This window comes from Cololabis saira, chromosome 1 (assembly GCF_033807715.1).
Source record: "Cololabis saira isolate AMF1-May2022 chromosome 1, fColSai1.1, whole genome shotgun sequence".
Lineage (NCBI taxonomy): Eukaryota > Metazoa > Chordata > Actinopteri > Beloniformes > Belonidae > Cololabis > Cololabis saira.
Genome location: NC_084587.1, coordinates 37,758,984 through 37,783,452, shown reverse-complemented (window position 1 = coordinate 37,783,452; position 24,469 = coordinate 37,758,984). Strand labels below are relative to the sequence as shown.

General features: G+C 37.5%; 1 protein-coding gene across 1 annotated transcript in view; it reads left to right on the top strand.

Moving 5' to 3' along the window:
• The window catches only part of prkcaa (protein kinase C, alpha, a), a 153,779-nt gene that overhangs the window by 70,864 nt on the left and 58,446 nt on the right, over positions 1-24,469 (top strand). The window contains exons 4-5 of the mRNA XM_061722239.1: positions 19,326-19,437; positions 21,339-21,467. Of these exons, the coding sequence (XP_061578223.1) occupies positions 19,326-19,437; positions 21,339-21,467 (241 nt within the window). The remainder of the gene's footprint in view (positions 1-19,325; positions 19,438-21,338; positions 21,468-24,469) is intronic.

The window sequence follows — 24,469 nt, the reverse complement described above, 5'->3', positions numbered from 1 at the left end:
TACATCAAAGCTACTCATATACCTCTACTTGGCATCAGGGAATGCATTTTGTTATGTAGTGTGGCTAATGAAGTTTGACGTCTTTGACCAAGGGACTTTGGTTGTTATATGTACTGTAAATCCACCTAGTCCGTACCGTCTGAGGGTGCTGTGACGTACTCCCCTACTTAGAGAATGGTATTCAAATACAGCATATTAAGCATATTTATAGAACCTGATTGACTGAATGAAGAAGAAGCTGTAGAGTTTTACCAATGTCACTAAAAAGGTCTAGGGAAAGTTTTTTTCTATTGTTTTTATGAAAACAGTAGAAAAATGACATTTTGAGAAAAAACAGGTGTTTTGAGGAGTCGAAACTGCTGTGGTAGGACGTTATGCATGTCATGTGCATGAACAGCAGTTTAGAGAGTGAAGCTAATGGGAATAGGGCAGTTCATTATTCCATCACTGAGAAATTATATCCCAAACCAGGACTGTCGCAAAATTAGCAGACATGCTTTGTGTGCTGAGAGCAGTGCACAGCAATTGCTTTAGTCAAAAAATACTTACAGCTTTCGCAAAATTTCATTTAAGAAGAGTTGGGATGGATGCAAAAATATTCAGATAGCTAATTTATTATTAGCTATAGAAATGATTTCCCTAAAATTTCCTTGGATAAGTTTTTGGAGAACTTAAAAACACTTTGAGAACTAAAAAGCACATTTATTGTAACTGTATTAATTAATAGAGACGATGTCTATATTAAGACATCGTCTCTCTAGTTCTCACAATATATTTTATAACTTGAGCTTATGGTTTTGTTCCATAATTTACCACTGAGAATAGACAATTGTTTTGGGATTCGTTGCAATGTCATAGTCAAAACTAAACGGGACAGTGTTTTCTTACCGAATCCATGTCTTTTACATTTTTATAAATCTTTATGAAATTCAAAGTATATTTGTGTGCATTTCCTGCAGCAGAGACGGTGCAGGGCTGCTGTGATTTATGTCAACTCTTGCTGCACATGTTGCACATGTTGTAAAAAATGCTCATACTGTGGGAACGGTGCAACAAAAAAAAAACAGCTGTGGTTTTAAAACTGTGGCTTTTTTAAAGTCATTGTGTACTTTGAAACTTGTAACCTGAATTTTTACGAGTGCAGTATACAGCATTAACTGTGAAAAAAAATGAATGTCGGCCAAACTTTCTTTTGTTGGCTGTACTGAACGATACAAAAACAAAAACAAAAAACTGAACGATTTGGGGAAAATATCTAATGCAATGTTTCTGACAGATATTGCAATTTCATTTACATTATCATGTTTGAAAGTCAAGCTTTGTTTCATTATTCAATATATAATATATTCACCGGCCACTTTATTAGGTACACCTTGTTAGAACCTGGTTGGACCACATTTTGCCTTCAGAACTGCCTTAATCCTTTGTGGCATTGATTCAACAAAGTTCTGGAAACATTCCTCAAAGAGTTTAGTCCATATTGACATATAGCATCACGCAGTTGCTGCAGATTTGTCGGCTGCACATCCATGATGCTAATCTCCTGTTCCACCACATTCCAGTGCTTAACAGATGTTGACACATGTTCATTATGTTCCTCAAAGAGTAGCAAGTTACAGCAAACAAAATATTTTGAGCTGCATAAATAATTACGGCCTCCGCAGGTAGGGTAGTAGTAGTGGTGGTAGGAGTATGAGTATGAGTATGAGTAGGAGTATGAGTAGGAGTAGGAGTAGGAGTAGGAGTAGGAGTAAAAGTAGTACTCATTTTTTATTATTATTATTTTTCTCATTATCAGTAAATATATCTTTCAGCTCTCGTTTTACTGAAGCTTAATTGACAAATTAAGGCTCCTATAGATTTATTACACTAAACTGCAGATCTTCAGCAAAAAAGATCATAACTTTTGCTCTTCAATGCATGTGCAACATGAAAAGGTAAAAGGTAAAAAAGATTGTTATGAGAAACACCACCTGATATTGGGTGAAAACAAACACACTGGACTTGACAGTCACAGACAACATCTCCAGCTGAATTTGATTGCTCACTGCTGTTGTGGTGTTTGTTGCTCACATAGAACTACTCAGTGTAATATGTCTTTCTAAACACCCTAAATGATTATCCCCTCATGTTGATGTGTAACAAGATGATGTACTAATTCACCAAGCAACTTAGCCACTACGCTAGAAATATAGTGGTTTAGTCTCTTCTGATGTCAGGACATAGTTTAGGGGTTTACCGATTGCTCAGCGGGTAATCTGCAGTGGCACATACTGGCTTGACTGATTACTTACAGATCAATGCTGCTCCCCTCCCTCTTTCTTCTCCTCTGTTAACTGAACACACCATGGACATTGGGATTTCAGTCTCACACACATGTGGGCTAGTGTTGCATGTCTTCTTTGTGGAGGCCTTCACGAAATCCCCAAACTGGCAATTTGTGTTATCTGTTACGTATTAAAAGATTATTTCAGTGTAAAATAAAAAAAGAAAAAAAAAAAAGAACAAACCATGGGTTTTCTATGGTGGTACGGTTTTTCCTTAGTAAAGTAACACGTAACGTGATTATAACGACATAATGGGTGATTTCATTACTGTATTTGGTAGCAATGATTATCAATTTGCAGTTCAATTTTCATGCATTGACAATAACTTGCCTCAACTTCAAGTGCCTAAAAAACATGCTTGCAAAATAATTATAAGCCCGCAGAACTGCACTGACGTGGGAGAAGGTAGGTGCTTATTACACTTGTTATTTTGTAAATTATTGGTGGCAGCGATGGACAACTGTGCAGTAAAAGTACTGGAAGTGATGCATTTCCCACATACAGTATACTACACATGTTATCATATGAATACATTTCCCTCATTTACTTTGCAGTTTTTACTGCAGAACCTGATTCAAAACCCATTGCAAACATTATATGTAGGTCATGTTAGCAATTAGACATCAGACAACATCATTATTTTCTGTCAATAAAAAGGGAAAAAGATTAAGGAACTGTAGACTGTTGTATAGAGAGATAAATATTTTGATTCATTTTTCATTTGATATATTAATATGGATAGCTAACTCAATAAATAATCTGACTTAATAAATGCATACGACGTAATAAACAGCCTCTTCATAGGTTTATAATAAACAGATGAGAAAATATTAAATAACATTTTAACACGTTTCTTCTCAAATTTGTCATTGCTTCTAGTTAACAGTGTTGAGTGATGGCTGATATCTTGGTTGGGAGCCCCCTAGGCTGCCGGCTGATGTTATTTATACTCTGTGGGGTCTTAATGAACAGATCTTAAGTCTTCCCCACTAATGGTCTGCGACATGTCTAAAAACAGGTTTGATCAAGGCTTTGCTGGGGGAGGCAGTGTACAAGGGTATAAGCTATTATGTATTACCGTTTGTTTTTGTGTTGATACTGGTGGTTGGTACTGGACAGAGAACGTGTGAGTGCTCTGCAATCTGCTGCATCACTTCCTGGTGAAGCATCTCTCACTGACGTATTACGTTGTAGAATAAACCTTCATAGTGTAAACTAAAATTAACACTTACATTTTCTGTTCTTGTCATCTGTGCCATCACTGGGTTGCTTTTCTATGACTGCTACATTAGGAAGACATATGAAAGATATTTTCTCTCTCTATAGGTGAAGGCTTCTGTGAGATGAAAGAACTGTATGTTTTGAGCAGTGCAGGACAATGTGTGACATTACAGCTAGAACCTTATTGCTGCCTTTTAGGATGTTTAAGCAGAGTATGAAAAATTGTACTTGCTTAGTTCTTCAAACTGCTCCTGCATTTGGACTTGACAAGGGTGTAATATTCGTGTAATATAGATTTGAGGTTGTATTTACCCAAAATAAAGACCTGGAAATGACCATGATAAAGATGTTCTGACATAGAAAAGTTAATCCACAATTTTAACTCAAACATTTTACGTCTGTTTTCACACATACATATAACAAAAAGAAACAGACAAAAAAAAAGCAATAATTGAACTATATGTGAAATATGTTAAAGGAAAGTTGCAAATGATCAAAGACCTTTTGTAAATACACATGCCCGTAGTACGGAATGACTAGTGCTCTGATTTATAAACCTCATCTGGATATGCGCCCACAAACCTTTAGAAGAGCTCTTTTGTTCAGACCACCCAGAAACCATGACATGCTTCTTAAAGCTGCAGTTTCCCTCTGACTTTCAATAGACCTAAATGAGGAAGAGAAATACCTTAGACGGAAAACACAATATTCTGAGCCGGACCTACATGGATCTGCTTCTGTTTTAGGATTAGTATTTTCCCACTACACATTTTGGATGTTGGGACTGGCACCAACCCTTTTTAAAATTGTAATTTCAGTAATTTGCACAGTACTGTGTTGTTCTCCCTACTCTGGTATTCTGCTAGCTGGTGGATGCCTTTTCTTGGACTTAATATATACCTACAGTATAATGTACAGCTTAAAACAAAAACATCCAAGTCAAACCTGAAAGACTCTCTATTGTCTTGAGTAAACAAAAGTAAAACACATACACGTACTCAATAAATCTCCTCAGTTCATATTAAAAACTCAGAAGCCTCAGGATGCACTGGAATTTTCAGGACTCAGTGTTTATTTATTATGTTGGGAAAGATGGCTAATCAGACATGCTATCTCTTTGACCTCAAACAGACACCCAAGTGCAAACACACAGGCCACCAAAAAATCTTTATATAACATATAGATAAATACTATTTAATAACATTTTAAGTGTGCCCTAGAAATACGCAGATTGACACCAAAACTACACTGGAATGCGTCCCATCAGTGCACTCTGAGGTTTGTTTACAGCAAGAATCTGCACTGAGGTTTGCTGGAGTCACTTTAAGTATTTAATAAGGATATTGGGTACATGGGAGAGTTACTACTCCTCTTGACCCTGAATTAACTTAGTGGCACAGTTCTTGTGAAAGTCTATCCTCATTGGACGGACTGCAGACACCACAAAAATGCACCCATTTCCACAATTATGTGATATCAGTATTAAGTTCCAGCATCCAGCGATATAGTAAGTTTTAGCTAATTTGGCTAATTAGCAAAATTGACACAGTTTCCTGAGGTGTTAATGAAAAATACCACAGAGCCACTCCTTTCCAGCAGCAAGCTCCGTGGAGCTGACAAACTAAAGTAAATTTAAAGAAACAGAAAGCTGTACTGCGGTGCGAGAATGTTTGAGGCTATGGCTGAGATTATGTCTCACTGGGACCCAAAGGGAACAATTATTTTAACAATTTGAACTCAATTTATACATGTGACACACACGCACGCACGCACGCACGCACGCACACACACACACACATGGATAGATATCACCCTAGTCAATTTTCCTAATTTGGAAAGATAGCTACAGCACGAAGTCAGTATTCATTTTGATCTGCCATGTACATTTTTATTCAAATGTTCCAGTGTTTATGGCCAACAAATGGATCAATTATCTTTGATCTTTTGTTTTTCTGTCATCTTTATTGTTTGTGGTTTAATACTTTCAGCTGTGGGAGACCATGTTTGTAATGCATTGTGACACTGTGTTGGTGCCAGGCCAATTTGGCTGTGTACAACAGAAATGTCCAACCCGCCTCTGTAAATGTAGTATTGCTTGAAGCAGGAGCAATATATGACAAGCTGAACACGGAGGTTTTCTAATAGTGGCAGCAGCTCACATAATAATATCAGCTCATAAGAACTGACAAGTGCAACACGGTCAATGCATATCTGAGGCCAGGACTGTAACAATAAGTGGGGACACAATAAACTAGCAAGGAACAATATCCCATTTCCAGCCCTTAACCCTACCCTTACTTTTGCGAGTCAGGTCTACACAGCCCTCCAATTGACAATTCTTCAGTAGCAGTAGCACATTTCAAATAAAGGAAAACATAGAGGACAGAGCAACATTACTGCACAACTAAGGAAAGAAACAGATATATCTAAGTATTTTTAACATTATTAATTATTAAAAAATGCTATAATTATTGAGTCATGTGCTGAGATGCTTACTCTAAAAAAAAAAAAAAAAAAAAGTACCGTAGCAGCACTATTGCTGCTGATTTTGCACAATAGTCTTCCTTTCATGATTAATACCTCATGACTCAACAGCATGCTATAAGATGCAGCCAGCTGCACTCACCATAAACTAACAAACATAAACAACCAACATTCCTGGCCTTCTAATAAATCGTCTTCTCCATTTGATTTTTAACATATTGCGATTGAACAATCGAAATAAATGCCTTCAAGGAAAGCTGTTGAGACTACGACGATCGAAGTTAGCGCCATCTCTCATGCGCAGTACGCAGTAGCTTCTGGTGATGTATGATTACTTGTGGTGGGAAATTATAAAATATTTAATCGCATTAATCACACGAGTTCCTGTAATTAATCATAATAAATCGCATGTTATATGCAAAACCCAATAATGAATTCTAAAGTAGTGTATAGCGTACCTTTTATTGGAAATGTAAACAAAGTGCCATACTGTACATTTGTCGCGCATGTTTATACTTCTTCCTGTGGAGAATTTCACTCAAAAAAAGAAACACTTTCAGTGGAGTTTGTCAATTTCTAGAATTTTACCTTATGAATTGAACTCAAAAGTAGAGTTCAGTTCATGCATATGATCAGCATTTAAAACAAAAACAGAACACTAGCAGTAAAATATAGTATTCTGCGTAAATTTTAACTAAAACAATTGAATCCAATACAAAACGAAATGTATTGCCACTGCCAGGTGATTAATTTTATCCTATTTAATATAAAAATAATATGGATATTTATTCTTCTACCACATGTTGCATCTCATGTAGTCTGCCAAAGCCTCGCTCCACTTGTTTCATTGAATGATGTGCTGGCCAAACTATACCAAACTACAAAATAGACATGTACCAAAAAGCAATCAGATAATGTACTAAAGTATCACTTCAGTGTATTTGAATAAATAAAATTAACAATAGCAACATTATAATGACATGCAGTGTTTTATTGTATGCCCTTATATCCTTGAGAGAAGCACATTTCTCAATAATTCAGGGATTTTTGATGTGTTTCTTCTCCATAAAGAGCATGGCCAATGCATGAAGACGATGCTGTGTCATTGTGTTCCTGAGGAAGGTCTTGATTCTCTTCACAAGCAACTCTCAGAATCAGCTGTAATCATAGGAGTTGTGATGATGATTTTAAGCAGAGCCACAGTCTCTGAGAAGTTGTCCTTAAGATTATTCCCCATGAAAGGCTGGTACAGAGCCACTGCACTCATGACTGCTGTAGATGAGAGCCAGTTCAGTTTTCAACTTGTTCAGCAGAGGATAAACCTCCATGGTGGTGTTCAGTGCTGCTTCAGGATTGTTGTCCTGCTGGAATCTGTCTGCTTGTAGCAGTGCAGCACTGATCAGCTGCTGGTAAAGGAGAACCATTCTTGTGCACGGCCTAAGATGGTGTCACAATCCTAAAACATGAATGCATCAATATAATGGAGATGGGTATAAGTCGGCTTTTCAATATATATGATCTCATATATAAAAACATGGTTGTATTTATTATGTGTTCTTTTAATTGAAGGGAAAATGCTAATTAACATAGTACCTCTATAAAAGTAGCATATTATATTATACATGGTCTATTCTAAGGTGTGTTCCCCACTTTTCTGCCCAATAAACCACTATGATTAAAAACATTGTAAAAGACCAACACCACATATTTAGCTTCCATCCCACCTCTGCAGCTATCCTCTGAAGGCCACCTGGGCCCAGTGCTGAGATACACTGCCACTATGTTCTCCTATTTGTCATTGTTTTAATCACAGTTTGAATACTCAAAAATCCTTGCCCACCCCTACTAAAAATGAACGCCAGTTAGGTCCCACTGTTATATCAAAGAACCCTGACATAGCAGATATTTCACATTTTAGATTGAATTATTCTTAAATGTCCAGTTACTTTAAATGTGACTTATATTGTCAGAAAATAAAACTGTATCGACTCTAGTTTAGATCATGTAACGATTGACATTCACCATGGATAAGTGTTGTTAGCCAACATCACTAGACACCTTTACTGGTGCATGTGCCATAGGGTTGTTCAGTTTTGCCCCAGTAAATGCTCACCTAGGAAACAACCTGGTAGTTTGCCCTAATCTAAAATGCCAGTAACAGAGAGAGAATAGTTTATAATACAGAGGATAATTAACTGTAACTAGCCATTTATTACCCCAAAAATAAACATAGTCACAAACATAAATCTTGTCTATATTTAGTTTCTAGACAGTCCCAGTCTTGGCTTTTTAACTGAACAATATGAAGGTATAATTTACCCCATAAATCACCACCTGGATTCTTCTTGGCTTTTCACTAAGCTCCTGAGTGGTGACTAGAGGGGCAGGTTGCCACCACAGCTCACACAGGGCTTACCTTTAAATCATGCTGTTAACACGTCTGTCTGTCTTCTAACAGGGCCTGAATAGCTAACATTTTTTTCACCACTATCTGATTCTACAAATATACTTAATTATCCTTGACTGTTGGATGTCTCACCAAGATGTAAGCTTTGTAGTTCTGATCAAATTGTTCAGCATTTTGTAATGGTTGTGCTCATTCAACTTGTATCATGTATAACAAAAATTAATAGAAAGATTCTCCTCACCTAGTTAATGGAGATACTGTTTTTTTCTTGCCTTTTATTCTGGTTAAAAATGAAAGAAACTGTTAAATATCAGATGTACGTGTCTAGTAGATTAAAAAAGTTAAAATCCTTACAATATTAAGAAATAGTCATCTTACAATATTATTACCACTGGGTCCATGAGAACTCTTGTGTCTCTAATCATGCAGTCATGCAATATGTTTTACAAATATAAATAAATGAATAACTACTGCAGCCTGAAGCAACAGCAGCAACATTTTCTATGTAAATTAGTGTCTAAGTTTGCATACCTGGCAGTGAGGTTCTACTGGATGAACCAAATTTATCATTGACATTTAGAGTGAAAATGCATTGCACGTGGACAATAATAGACTGAATGATATATTTTAAATACTGTGCAACCCTTGCTAAAACCCAGAATACCTTGCGATTTCAGTTTTTTTTTATTCCCGATTTTTTACCCATTTCATCACCCAGTGCTCATACCTAAGTAACAGTCCTGGGCATTGCTCCCCTCTGCCAACCCAGGGAGGGCCCTACACTGAGCTCAGGTCTCCTTCTTATCCTGAGGAGTGACGGACCGCTTCTTTTCACCAGACAGGGTGAGGATTCTCTGACCGGACGTAGCGCATGGAAGGATCACGTTATTCCGGCCAGATCCTCCCCACCCCATCTGGCGCCCCGGCTGGTCAGAGGGGGCATGTGTAGCCCAGGACTGCTGCATGTTTTTGTGAGGGTAGCTCACATTAGCTACCCAAGGGAACACGGGGAGAACATGCAAACTCCACACCGAAAGCTCTATAGGTGGGCGTGGGCTGCTGCACATCAGCGGGGACCTGGATGGGTTTAGGGGTCCATGCCCAATTAAGCCTTTCTACATGGCTGTGGCCAAACAGCTAGACTTTTTTGTTAAATATTGTATCAGATTATATTTAGTTTTCCAAGCTTTTTTGAATCTTAAATTGACTGCTTAGATAGACGGCAGATGACATTTCAGTTACTTTGAACCATATAGGACTTGGAATGTGGAGAAAGCATCTTGCTGCAACATGCATGAAAGTATAGATCATTAATTGTAGACCTCTCCCACTTTTGGGGGGGGTATTGCCATTGCATAAGCAGGTTTATGTCCTATGAAGTGTCCATTAAATTGAATTAATGTACTTTGTAGTTGCAACCATTCTTCACAGTTCTGCCTTCTATGTTTTTTCATTAATTCCTTTTAATGGGCACCTCATCAGGCTTTATCCCTTACGTAAATTGTAATTAAAGGTTGAAAGGTTTAATAATTGTGGTAGATTTAGGTGACAGATTGACAGTCTGCTTTGCATTGTTGTCCATGTGTTGTGTAGGAGCTTTACAGGGTAACACATTGAATAAAGGGTTTTAAGAGTCAGAGTATATTTTACAGCACAAGTCCTAGATTCCAGCTCAGCTTAAAAATCATTAACTGTTTGCATCGAACCTCTCAAGAGAGACATTTACGTTTCATAACCATGTACTTCAGTTTAAAACATAGTCAGTGCAATCAAATCAGAATAGCATGAGAAATATGCATTAAAAATAACAGAAGCAAATTTGTATAAAGCTTGACGGTTGCTTATGTGACACAAAAAGATATATATAACAAGAATGGGTAACTCAAACTGAAAAAGAGAAGATTATCCTGGCACCTTCAATTTAAATGTCACCTACCTGTGAGTGATGTTGAGTAAAAAAAGAAAGAAAAATGTTTTTCGTGATTGAGGATTCAGAGACGATTTTAATCCAAAATCATGCAGTGGTCTTCATGTTTCACTTTCAATAATTTATTTTAAGTTCCTATTGGGAGGATATGAAAAATGTGACAGAGATTAACAATCATCATTGCTCTCTCCCTACTTATGGCAGCAAATGTTACAGCAGGTGGTTCTTTTTGGCTCTGTTGGGTGCAGTTGGACTGTGTTAGCTATCCAGACTCTTTGATGATTGTTATGATCATTTCCACTAATTTTTTTCTTCATTAAACTAAATGGAACGGTTAAGTCGTCAGCGGAACTGCCCTGTGCTTGGTGAGCTAACCTGGTTATACTCCCAGCCGGGGTCTTAGTGTGTGGAGTTGGCATTTTCTCCCCACACCTCTGTAGCTTTTCTCCAGGTACTCCAACTTCTCACAATCCAGAAACATGTGTGTCAGGTTTTATTTAATTTGATAAGCAAAATCTGTTGACTTCTAAAGGGACATAAGTGACGCTGTCCCTGTAGAAGCCTCTTTGTAAAATGATTCGTTCACTAGTACAATTTCATTTTTGTCCTAAACCTTTACAAGTTTGTTTTTTGTTTTTTAATAAACATTATTGCTTTAAATATTCTGTATTTTTTTTGTTTTGTTTGTTTAATTTAAATGTACAGTTATTCTTTGGAGATGCTTTAAAACTGTAGAAGCCCATTATCAAATTCCAAAATTGTACATATCTGGAGAAAACTATTATTTTTTCCTAAGGTTTTCCTAAGGCTTTAAGCTACGTTTCTATGCTTATTTATTTCTAAGAGGCAGTTTCAGAAAAAAGGCTATGCAGCTTTACTCCAGAAATAATGTGGTTGTAAATATCAATGAAACAAACAACTTTTTCCTCATGTGAACAACAAATGATCCACTGTACAATACCTAAATACCAATGTCCAGAGTTGTTTCTTGTGACATTTGAACTATGTAGATGCATAGGCCCCCCATAGCGACTACCCACAAGCTAAAAGATCATCCTCAATATGCAGAATGTGATGAGAAATAAAACAACTTTACTGTAAAGTTTTTCTCGTGAATATGCAATTTAAACAAGTCCATTTTTTTTAAACATTATTTTTTTCCCCTTAAAGTATAACAGGTAAAATGTAACAGATGAATGCATTATCAAGGTTTGAACTCCCCTTTTAAAGAGTTTAAATTATTCATTTGCATGAGTGTCACAAAATGGGAGCAAATGTCACCTGCCTTGGTCCTATCTGAAAGAGCCAAACATATCCCGCCACTATAAGCCTCTGAAGGCCTACTTCCTTTACATCAATACCATCCAGAGCTGATGCAGACATAACATCGCAAAATATACTGGCATGTCTGGTTATCTGCTGGCGAATCACACAGAGTGAACATGAACTGGGACTGCAGGGTGAGGTTGTGGTTAGCAGTATCATGCGTGTTAGGTTGAATAGTGATTATAAATTATACATAAGTGTGAATATGCGAGTGTGAGGTTATGTGTCTCCTTTGTCCCTGAGTGTCTCTGTGATGGACTGGCGACATATTCATTATGTACTTCATTCCCTGTCCTATAGCAGTTAGGATATGCTCCAGCACTTCTGTGAACCTAAACAAGATGAAGCAACTGATTAACTAACATGAATTTGAAATTAAACACAATAATAATGCATTTAACTTGTAACGCACTTTCCATTCAATTAATCTCAAAGTGCTACACTTAGACCATTATTCATTCATACACATTCTCACTGGTGGTGGTAAACTACGTTTGTAGCCACAGCTGCCCTGGGGCAGACTGACAGAAGCGTGGCTGCCATTCCGCGCCAAACGGCCCCTCCGACCACCACCAAACATTCATATACATTCATACACATTCACACGGGGCAAGCTGGGTAAGGTGTCTTGCCCAAGGACACTACGACAGTAACTGGGATGGAGTGGGATTCGAACTGCCGACCTTCGGATCATTGGACGACCCGCTCTACCACCTGAGCTACTGCCGCCCCACACAACATTGAACAACAATTAAAAGTCTACAATTCTCCTTCTTTGGTGAATGACTCCATGTTTGTGTTCATGGCATCCTGGAAATCCCGCTGATTATATTACCAGAAGGTATTCCCTTAACTGCATCATTCAGTCAACGTGTAATACTTTTAACCATCATAGCCTTTCGTGTTGAGCCATTGTTGCTTTCGGTGTGAACTGTTTTTATTCCTGCTGCTTTGGTGAGAAAGTGTCACTCTGTCTGGCCTGAACTTCCCATTAAGACTCAATTAGGCTGTAACAGGGGATAAAAACCACTGGGGTGAACCCATCCACCCCACAGCTCACAGAAGGATTGTCTTAATGGACAACTGACTGCTCAGTGATGTGTAGTCAGGTACATTCATTTACAGGTTTCATTTTCTGCACATGACCAGTCACCCTAGTGAATTGTTAAGGAAACCCTTGCAATTAAGTCAGAGCCGATGGTATACATCGACCAGGACGCTGACCGTAAGTGGTTCAACCTCAGAAGAGTATTCAACAACAACAGTAATATTATTCATCAACTTCTGCTCATCCATTCAGGCTTAAGCAGAGAGACTCAGCATTTCCACTCCCTACCCACTTCCTCTAGCTCTTTCTGAAGGGATACCAAGGCATTCCCAGGCTGCTTGAAAAATACAGTCTGTATCTGCCTTGGTCTGCCTTGGGGGCTTCTTCTGGTTGGATCTTCCCCAAACACCTTCCTAAGGAGGTATCCAGGATGTTTGAGGTGGTTAAAATGATTTAACCACCTCAAAGCCTCATCTCATTGTGAAGATCTAGCAACTCTGTCCCTTCATCATGACAGACTTTCTCACCCTAGCTCTAATGGAGAGTCAACATACCTTACAGACCAAACTAATTCCAACTGCTCATGTCCACAATTTCATTCTTTTGCTCACTACTGACAGTTTGTCACCATTGATAAAAGTAGGAACACAGCTCGACTGATAGACAAAGAGTCTTGCTTTTCAGCACAGCTCCTTCTTCACCACAACAGACTAGTATAGACTAGTATATGCATTACTGCAGATGGTGCACCAACCCGCCTTCCAATCTCTTGACTGCATTCTTTCCTCACCCAAGAATAAGACCCCAAGATACTTAAACCATGCTCTTAGATTTTTGGAGTGCTGATTGTCAGTCCCACTGCTGAGGGTCCTAGCTTGATGAAGCTTACAATACCACATCATCTGCAAAAATCAGAGGTGGGATCTTGAGACTAGAGAGATTTGCTTCTTGGCTGTGCATAGAAATCATGGGTATAGAAGTTCCAAACTAAATCGGTGGAAAAGGGCAGCCCTGATGGAGTCCAACTCCCACTTGGAAAGAACCAAATTTATTACTGGCAATACAGACAAACTCACTCAGTATGTGTAGGGACTGACAGTCCATAGCAATGGACTAAGTACCCCACGAGGGACACCTTTGAGTGCTTTCTACAGGTTCACAAAGCAAATGAAAAAAATGTATATATTTTTTTGTACATAAGGAGACATGCCCTGTTCATTTTTATTCTACTTTATTTCTTGTTCTACTTGAGATTTTCAACGTCTTGCTGCTCAGTTGTCCTGCAATTGCCCCTCGGGGATGAATAAAGTTTTCTGAATCTGAATCTGAATCTGAATGTGAAAAGGTTGAGCAAACTCTTGTAGCCTCAACCAGGACTGTAGCGAGGGTATGGCACTGACCCATCGCTTCAGAGCCAGGACAAAACTTGCAGTGTTCCTCCTGAATTTGAGGTTCAACCTTTCTTTGCCAGCACAAAAATAAGAAATACCGGTAGTTACAGTAGATTTTTTTCCTCCTCAAAAATATGAAGATTTGCTGTTAACAGTTTATCATACTTCAAATTGTATTACAGATTCCAAGTTGTTTGATTTCTAGACATGTTTTTGGTGTGGCTCCAAGGATGTTTATCAGCTTGACTGAGACTCAGCTGATTCTCTGAAGAACTGCTTGATACAACTCTAAGCAGTTTAATACATTGATTCATGTCCCTCTCAAGAGGACTTCTGCATTGTGTTGATTGCTTAATTTACAACGATAAAATCATCTTTTCAATCGTCTTTTTGTGTGCCAATACTTAAGTTATTGACCAGATATTTTCAATACTACCAAAAATAGCCTTGAACATATTGAACATATGGTTTAACACTATGATAAATAAAAAGTCTTTACATGTCGGTACATTAAACTAATACCAATCCCATTCACAATGTTTAAACCTTATGAGTATATCTCTGGGGATTTCATAATACAGCAAGTACCCATACTTGTCAGCATAAATGCATTTATACATTTAGAGTAACACCTGTAAGCACATAACTATACAATCTGGGACATGGCAAAGGTCAATATATCTTCTGAACATCAGCACAGATCATGTTGGAATGCTGACAGCAGTATTTACTTCTGATTCCAGTTTTACAAAGTTACTAGACGAGCTGCAGGCTCTGGAAATATTCGATGGCTTTTGTTGTTGGTTTTTATCCTTTTTTTTCAGGAGATAATCCAATCAAAAAGGTTTACTTTTAGTCTATTTCTATTTTTGATCAGTTGCAGTGCTTGACCAGTTTAAGGATTCAGTGGACACGCATCAATCATTTGTCATGTTTCATCCACTGGTGACCTACAATCATTTTCTCTGTTTGGTGTCAGTTTATTTTCTGGGAACAATTGCACTCTGTTTCATCCATTAAAATCTAATTTAAATTTTGATTTAAAAACATACACAATTTATCTGTAGGTAAGTAGTTTTCATCACACTCATTGATGTCATGAAGGGTGATACAGAGGGAGGGGGAGGTGACAAGAGGATAATCCTTAAAAACCAGCTGTGTGTGGTTAGATGTGAGTAGATGCTGCTGGCCTCTCTCTTCATCTCATCTTATGTCTCTTTTGTTCATGTCCAGCACGTTCTCTTTGTGTCTTTAGCAATACACTGCTGGCCCATAGTAGGGATGCAAATTATCGATTATTTCATTAATTGACAGTTGATTACCTTATCGATCGATCATCGATTAGTTGATAAGCGGTGTTTTTCCCCCATCTGAGATACAAACATAATTTTTTTTGCTTATATAAAATACAAAGGACATTTTAATGTATTCCTTAATCAAATATTTATTTGATACAAAAGTAACAAAAAGACATTTTTGTACCACAAGGAATATAATATAAAGTGCACTTCAAGGCTATTAGTAGTAGCAGCAGCCATAATAGTGTCATTTGTGTCAAGCAAATTTTAAGTTCTAGTTACGTTTTAAGTTAGAGTTTTGGCAGTGTTCAAAATAAAATGATGAGACCTGCTGTATTGGAGCACATTTTCTTTTAGTTAAAACTGTAGCGGGGACAGATGTTTAGAGAAACCTATGTATGTACCGGGTGAAGGCTGATTTATGGTTCCGCGTCACAACAACGCAGAGCCGCCGCCGTAGGCTACGGCGGCGGCTCTGCGTCGATTTAAGGCGGAACCATAATTCAGGCTTTAGGGGAGCATATCGGAGAACAACCAGAAGAATATAGAGTGGATTGAAAATAAAAGTTAAGCACTGAGCTACATGTGTCTCCGGTCTGGGCCATTGCAGACTGTCTGAGCATGTTAATAAAACCAAACGTATCCGCCGTCTCTTTCTTCTAACTTTATGTGCGCGGCGCAGCACGTTGTGTTGCATTAAATGTGGTCCGGGCGTAATACCAGCTGGTGAAATTAAACGAAAAAAAATAAATAAATAAATAAATAGATTAATTGTAATCGTTAATTTTAATCGGGTAATTTCATAACGGCAATTAATCGAAAATCGATTAATTATTAACATCCCTAGCCCATAGACACTGGGATGTGTGTTGGTCAATGAAGAGTGTACACTGCTTGTAACTGTGTTGGAACCGTAACTTCACAAAAGAGATGGAAATATGCGGTACCATCAATATACTTATACAAATACACTAATATGCAAAAAAGGGTATATTGGAAACAAGGTGTTATAAGTTTAACTGAGCCTCTCTTCCAGTAGCCCAGAAGCCAGTGTGAAATGGACTTCAATCACTATAGTGCCTTCCCAAGTGATATTATCAACTCTCTTACCTAACTCTCGTTTTTTAATACATGCATTGATAGATGCAGTGGAAAAATAAAGAATAGCTTAATGTTTTCAATTCATATAAAAGGCTTCAAATATTTAAAGAAATTTGCATACAGCACATTTTGAGTATTACCAGGGAAGTGCATTCAGTTTGAAACAGTTGCAGTCTTTCGCTTGTCTTTAGTAGTGAGTACTTGATTAACTCTAATTTTGTCCACGTGACAAGGACCAAACATGCAAATAAATACAAATGTTGCTGTGACATGCCAAATAATCTTACATTTCATGTATACTCCTCATGTTATAGCTGTTGCAATGACTCATTTCCCTTATGTACACCTTACTCTAAGCTTTATTTGTTCATTGGGCTGACCTGTTTTCATGCACTGCTCAGCACACATACAGTATAAACCATAGACATGCTTGTTTAATAGTCACTACTGACTGATATTTACCTAGGGCAGGGTTTGCAACTTTTTTTGTAGCAATTCCGTAGAACACTGTGTTGATACAGAGCACATAGTGTTATACTGCACCAGACGTTATTTAACCTCTCCTATAATTTCCGTAATCTGAGTTGAATATTTCCGCATTCAGATCTGCTTTATCTTCCTCCATCTCTGTCTGTTTGTTCTCTATTTAAATATGACCTAGTATTCCATGGATAACCTCATTTGATTACACAAAGTATTTACATTTACAGTGGATGCTGGCTTAGCAAGTGATGATGAGGATCTGCTAAGAGATGGGTGAATCTTTTACACTAGAAATGCAATAAAACATATCTGATTTTCTCTTTAATAACACATCTCATATGTTTGAAAGGCATTTCGGGTATGAATTATGAAGTGACTCATTCCTCTTCTCCTCCCATTAATCTACTTGGAGGACGGACTAAAAGCTGCAGAACTGTGCTGTACTTGCTGTACTGATATCTGATTTATATTACTTGCTTCTTTAAGCTTTGTAAGATGTTTCTTCTTTTTTTCTCTGTACTGAGATTGTTATGAATATTATTTGTATTACTAATATATTTTGAGTTTTGCTTTGAAGCACAAGGGTCTCTGGTATTACAGGTTTATATTTGACAGCCAGTTGCAGCAACCTAATAATACAATTTTAGTATCAACTTTGCACCTTTTTCAGAGTTTCTTATGACTAAGATATTGCAGTTGTATACAACAGAATGAAGTACTGTATGAACAGTATAGAAGAGTATAGAAGTTTGTCATATTGAAATTGGCCCAGAATTTCAGATGCCACAAAGAGTGTTTTATCTTTACAAAGGTGTGATTCAATGTATTACAGCTAGAAACACATTTTAAACGTCTTATACATGCACACTCTATTAAGCTGAAGCAAGAAATAGTGATGATATAAGGATACTGATGGATTCAAAGTAGGCCTGGGCGATAAAACGAAAATTTACCGTTACGACATTCATTGCGCTGACCGACATCAATTTTCCCATGTCGGTATATTTGGTGTTTTGATAAAAGAAGAAAATAAATGTCTTTTTGTCTGTTTTGACTGTCCTTATAGGCTATTTTCATTCCCCTTTAAGACAATGTACAGCTTTCTGTAATCACATGACTCTACCCATCCAGTCTGAACGAGTAGGGAAACCCAAGAAAATGGCTGAATGTTCAAACGAAGAAGCCGCTGACGTAACAGGGTTGTGTAGTGTGAGACTTGCGCATTTCTACAAGTTCACACACTCTCACGCTACACATGACCTTTCTTGTGCTGAGAAATTAACTTCAGCGCACAGTAACTCCAACAGCCCATCTTACAAACGAGTCACGGTATGCTACTGTGTGCTGAGTTCTCAACTCAGAGCAGCTGTCTGGAGTTACCGACCAATCAGCCGATCTGAAAATAGACCTTTTTTGTTGCCTGCTAAGGTTTATCGTACATTTATCGTTATCGAGGTAAAGCTGCCTAATTTATCGTGATATTGATTTGAGGTCATATCGCCCAGCTCTAATTCATAGCTTAGATGGTTTTGACAACTTTTTTACAATCACAAACACTATATGGAGCTAAAACAGTCTCAATGTTCACAAATTTACAAATGCAAAGGACAACAAACACTAAGACGCACGCACTCATGCACGCACGCTCCATCTTATATTGCATTGGAAGTCTGTTATGAGTCATTGTGAAAGACACCAGGCGCAGGCCTGCACAGGAGGCAAGCCGTGTAAAACCAGAATTTTATGAGCTAACAAAAATGAAATACATAAAAATAATTGTAATAAAAAGCTTTTGTTTAACTTTAAGTTGATCTAAAAAGTGATTGCACATAATTGGTGATCCTCACAGGATGCACATGGATTAATATGATGATTTTGACCCTTATTTTTCTGTCAGGAACACAAGTGAGTCCTGCATGCTCTGAGACTCACTTGTGTTCCTGACAATTGACAATTGTAGACAGTTTTTTCAGAGATTAAAAATTTTAAAATAAGGCTATGACTTTGAAATTAAAATACCTTTTTATAATTTTTACAAATACCCCTAGCGCAAACAAAAAAATAAACCTAATTAATAAGTTAATTAATAAAAGGAAATATAGTACTGTCATCAGTGGTGTTTCTTTGTCTTTGCAGTAGGTTTTTCTAGCTTTGAATAAATATGCTTTGGTGAATCAGGATTAATTTGAATGCAGAGATTTATAGACATACAGTATGTACACCTATTGCTGATATTTATCAATGATTTGCCTTTTTGTTCTGATGTGTGTTTCACATTTGTGCATTTTCTCTTTCTTCATTTTCGTTCCCAGGATCCCAGAACAAAGCATAAGTTCAAGATCCACACCTATGGGAGCCCAACCTTCTGCGATCACTGTGGCTCTCTGCTCTACGGCCTCATCCACCAGGGCATGAAGTGTGATTGTGAGTATCTAAATATGTTTTAAAACCTTCGGTTGTTGGTACAGGGACTTTAAAAGAGCAGTGCATTTTGCTAATGTCATACATTTTATAAAGAAAGTTTACAAATCAAAGTAATATTTTGCAATGTATGGCTGTTAGGGTTGTAACATCACATTATTGATGAAAAGAAACATTAACAGCAGCATTCATTATTTACCGATCTTTTATGAATATTTCTTATTTTTAAACTCTTCTTTTTTGTGTGTGATTTTTTGCTATTTTGTGTGCTCATATTCTTTGATTTTTTTTTTTCAAAAATAATATTCAGTCCTTTGTCTATAGACTACTGCGAGAGACATGCTATCAACACTCTGTTTCTCCCTTTATGAATATCTCCCTCTCGCCCTTAATGACTTTAATCTTGTGTTTGTGGATTAAAGTCAGAAGCTTTAACGAGCTCCTAGATACATTACATGCTGTTTACTACTGACCACTAGTTATGTGTAATGACAGCTCCAGGGTGTGCAGAAATAGAACTGCAGCACTGTAAATCAGTGGCTTGGCAGTCTGACCGAAATATCACAATCCTCTGAGATAAATCATATCCCTCCCTACAGATTTAGATGAACTTGTTCAATTAGATTATAAACTGTATATCTGGTTTCCTAGATACAAAACGTGATGCTTAAACAAGACGTGATACAAGTGCGTCTTATACATCAATGTCTGCGTTGTGTTCTTTGCTACAATTTCATTCTGAGAGTAGGCTTTTCAAAACGATAGTTTCCTGTATAAATGCATAGTAGTTTACGAAGTTAAAACAGTCTTTTCACTCTTTCCCACTTTTTTTTCCCTCCAGCAAGTGTTTTTACATTTTTTTCTATAGAGAGACAGTAACTGCCAGCAAATAATCACTTGTATATGTGTATGTACTGATTCTGAAATGAAATAAATAATATTAAACTTGTTTTGAGAAACTTGGGAAAAGAAAAATAAGCAACAATGCAATTAAAACTGGGGAAATAAAAGATTTCTTTGAACCGTTGTGGGAATTTTAATTAAAGGTTAGAAGAAAAGTTAGATACAGAAAAGTGAGCTGCTCTTTTTATTTAAAACAAAAATTATAAAATTCAAACAGAACATGCTCTTAGTTGTACACCTGTGAGATACATAATTGGATCAGACGACTAATTAAGTCAACAGTATTTTGCTTGGCAGATCATTTGCACGTTAAAACATGCTCTTTTTAAATGGCACAGTGGTAATTTTACGCATTAATGAGCCACAGGACTTCCCTGGAGCGCCACAAAGAGAAGGTTTCCATCGTAGACACTCTGACAGAGGCGTAGCTCTTTCATTGTCTTTCATTGTCTGACCGAGTGACACAATTATGCAACCACAGGTAACTATACTCAGTCCATGGGGAGGCGCAGCTGGCTGACTGAAATGACATGTACACATGTCGTCACAGAGATGCATCTGCATCTAGGTCATAACCTTGTTATCTCCTCTGTCAGGCAGCGTTCAGTAAAAACAATCCTTTATCATTCAGTCAAACATGAAATGAGTTTGAAATATGTCAGTAGAGATAGGTACAGGAAGAGGTAGAGTAAATCTAGAAGGCATTTATAAAGCGGCTTACTGTGCTGGAATATTACACATTGAAATGATGTATGGATGCACAGAAGGCATTTTTAAAAGATTATGTTTTTTTTGCTATTTTACATATAAATGTTTGTTAACCTGAATGATGCAACCCTACGCAGTCAAATCTGTTTGTCTTGATTTTTTAAACAGGAAACTTACAACACTGTTCATATGACAGTCAATTAAGTAAAACATGGTGTGTATGTTTAGGGTCTCAAATACAGAAGACATCAACTGTTGCCTGATGAGCTTATCTTCTCTTTATGTCTCACCAGCCTGCGATATGAATGTCCATAACCAGTGTGTCATGAACGTGCCCAGCATGTGTGGAACTGATCACACTGAAAGAAGGGGGCGTCTTTACCTGAAGTGTGAGGTCACCGGGGAGAAGCTGCAGGTCACAGGTATGCCTGATTAGATTTTTTTCCCTTTTAGCACACAGTTAGTTGAATGGGCTTTAATTGCAAATGAGATGCATTGGAAGCTATTTATACAATTTTTATGCAAGATGTTTGCATTATGTTTGTGTGTCTGGGTGTGAGTGTGACTGGCTCAAGTGTGTAGGTAGCTGTAGATTAAATTGTTCTGTCTCCCTTGTGAGCATGGATCAATTTCAATTACTTCTTTTGGTGACCAGTTTCTGATTGTTTTGATTCTCACAGGCCATACTCATCTATCCCATGCTTCCACTAACCTAAATCAGTTTAGGTTAACCTAAATCGAAGTTTCATCACCATTAACTCACTCTTCTTGCTTATCATGCGGTGAATCTTGTGACTGTCAGCTATTCGTATACCAACCCCCCCCCCCCCCGAAAACCACTTTTTGTAGTGCACAAACCTGCTGAGCTTCTCTAAACATTACTGTCTAAGACACAATTCATAATTAGACCATATTTGGAAGGTGATCCCAAAGGAAATGTGTGATCCAGCAGAAGTGCGAAGTCTTCTGTGTGGGCTTCATTTTGTTATTCTTTTTAAAGAATCACGACTTGCTCGATTTTCGCTAGAGCTTCTGATTCAACTGATTTATTTTTGCAAAACAAACTGAGGTTTTTTTTATTCATGTCTCGTCAGAACTGCACAAAAACTGGATCTGAGCAGTGTTCGCAAAAATGCTCATGGAATTACAATTGTATACTTTTGGTATTAATTGGAGAGCTATCCTGTCTGAAAATGTCTGTGGCCGTCCCCACCCTTCAGTTACGGAAACTTTTGGTTCTAGAAACACGAACGTAGGGCATTCAAGGAGGCAATAGTAACAGCGATGTAAGATAAAATAATAGTAATGTAATGCTTCAAAAAGCAAATCTATCTCTCCAAATCTACTTGCATTTGTTAAAAGATGCTTTTTCTTTTTAAAAAAAAAGTAAAATGGTCTGCATCTATATAGTGCCCTTTTTCTATTTCTTTTGCTTTTTTCAGTTCCTGCGAAGCATTTTCCATTGTGTATTATGTACTCATTTAAACATACACACCCACACTACAGGGCTTCTATCATGTACATATACGTATATATATATTTTGGCATGATCTTCAGGTTGGGGAATGACCTGCCTTACCCGTTGTTGGAAGTTCTGAATTTATGAGGGGTTCGTGTCTTACCTGCAGTCAGCAGTGGTCACAGCTCTCTGTTTGCTGAATCAGCGAGGAATTTCAGTGGGAAGTGAGACAGCTGCTGAGAACAAGGACCACAGAGGAGGGAATTTTCAACCTCTGAAACAACTCAGTCCTCATAAATATCCTTGGGGTTTGTTTGTGCTAATACTCTTATTGATAAACAGTACTTACATTACTCTGGACTTCACAGTTATTTATTTTGTCACAACATTTTCTTTTCTGCAGAACATCCATCTTGCAACTTCAGTCCATGGTCCATGTACTACACTTCATGCTTCAACGTTATATCGCAAAAGAGACTATGAAGCTGCTCAATGATATAATGGTGTGATATAAAACCCCACAATATAGTTGTTGCTTGTTTTATGATTTTTCCTTTTAATTTAGATGCCAGCAATTAGTTAATCTATAGCTTCTTTCTGAATAAACGTTAACCTACCTCTTAACAGATTTCCTCCCTCATTGTCCGAACTTTGAGTGGCTTGTGTCCTAAAGAAGACACTAAGTTACTCATAAGTATTTAGCTTTGGCAGGATTTACATTTACATTTACTAATCACTGCACCTAGGTTGCATATGATTGATCAACTTCTTTCCATGCCGGTCTTTTCTTCTGTAGTCTTTACTCACAATATTGCAGCTGATAACTGAAAGAGAAATAGGGTACGTTGGATTATTTTGTACATTTTCACCCTTCCACGTCATTCATCCATACATCCTTTGCATGACCTGACTGCTTTCTAAATACAAACTGCACATGTCACCACTGAAGATGGAAGGGATTTACTTCATGAATCACGTATTATTTTCTGTAACTGTTGACTTGGCACACAGTATTGAATAATCCTTTCAGAGCAAATAATGGCAGACCAGCTGCTGTGGTTAAGCTGAGATAATTTCAAACATAATCTGTCAAATGCATTTGTGCTAAAATAGTTGTAGCTACCAGTATGCCCCTTGTAGCAATATTTAAACAAATATTTAAACTAATGTCCAATGGGTTCGTAACTGTTAAGTGCAAAACCTCTTAGATAGACGGATATTATTGTTTTATGACAATGACAAACATGTGCACTGCTTGCTCATATTGAACAAATTTGTGCGTGCTTGAATTACCAGATATGAAGAAAGAAACCAATTTCAAGGCATGATCTAAATCCCCAAACTGTAACAATAGTACATCTGCACGTGTGGTTAAACAATGATGGCAGTGGGCACGCACAGTCATTCAGTTAACTGGCAGACAGGGGCCACTGCATCACAAGCCCCTGGCACTGCACCTGCTTGACTTATTCACTTATCAAATTATCGCTGGAAGTAGCAGGGACAGTGAAGCAGCATCATGGCTAACACTGCAAATGTCAGCGGGATGAACAATATGACTTACACAGCTGTGCTGATCATGACGTTCATTATCCGAGTACAACTTTGCTTCCTGTAGTTTTTCTTTTCTGTCTTGTTTCTTTTTTCCCCCAGACTGAGAGGAGGCTCAGCCATTTTTTCAGTTTCATATGTGGTGCATATGTGGTGAAAATATCATGATGGCTCTGACCTGGGGCGAATTAATTTGTTTTTATCTTTGGTCTATCACACAAAGGCACGCAAATGAACAAGTCACATCAAGTCAAAGTTTATTTATATATCACATTTATAACAACAAGAGTTGGCCAAAGGGCTGCACAGATAAAACATACGTATTTACGTAAATACCATGAAAAAATTAATAAAAACCTATTGCAATTAAAGAGTATATCATTTCTCTGTCTTTTAAAAAGTGATTTTACAACT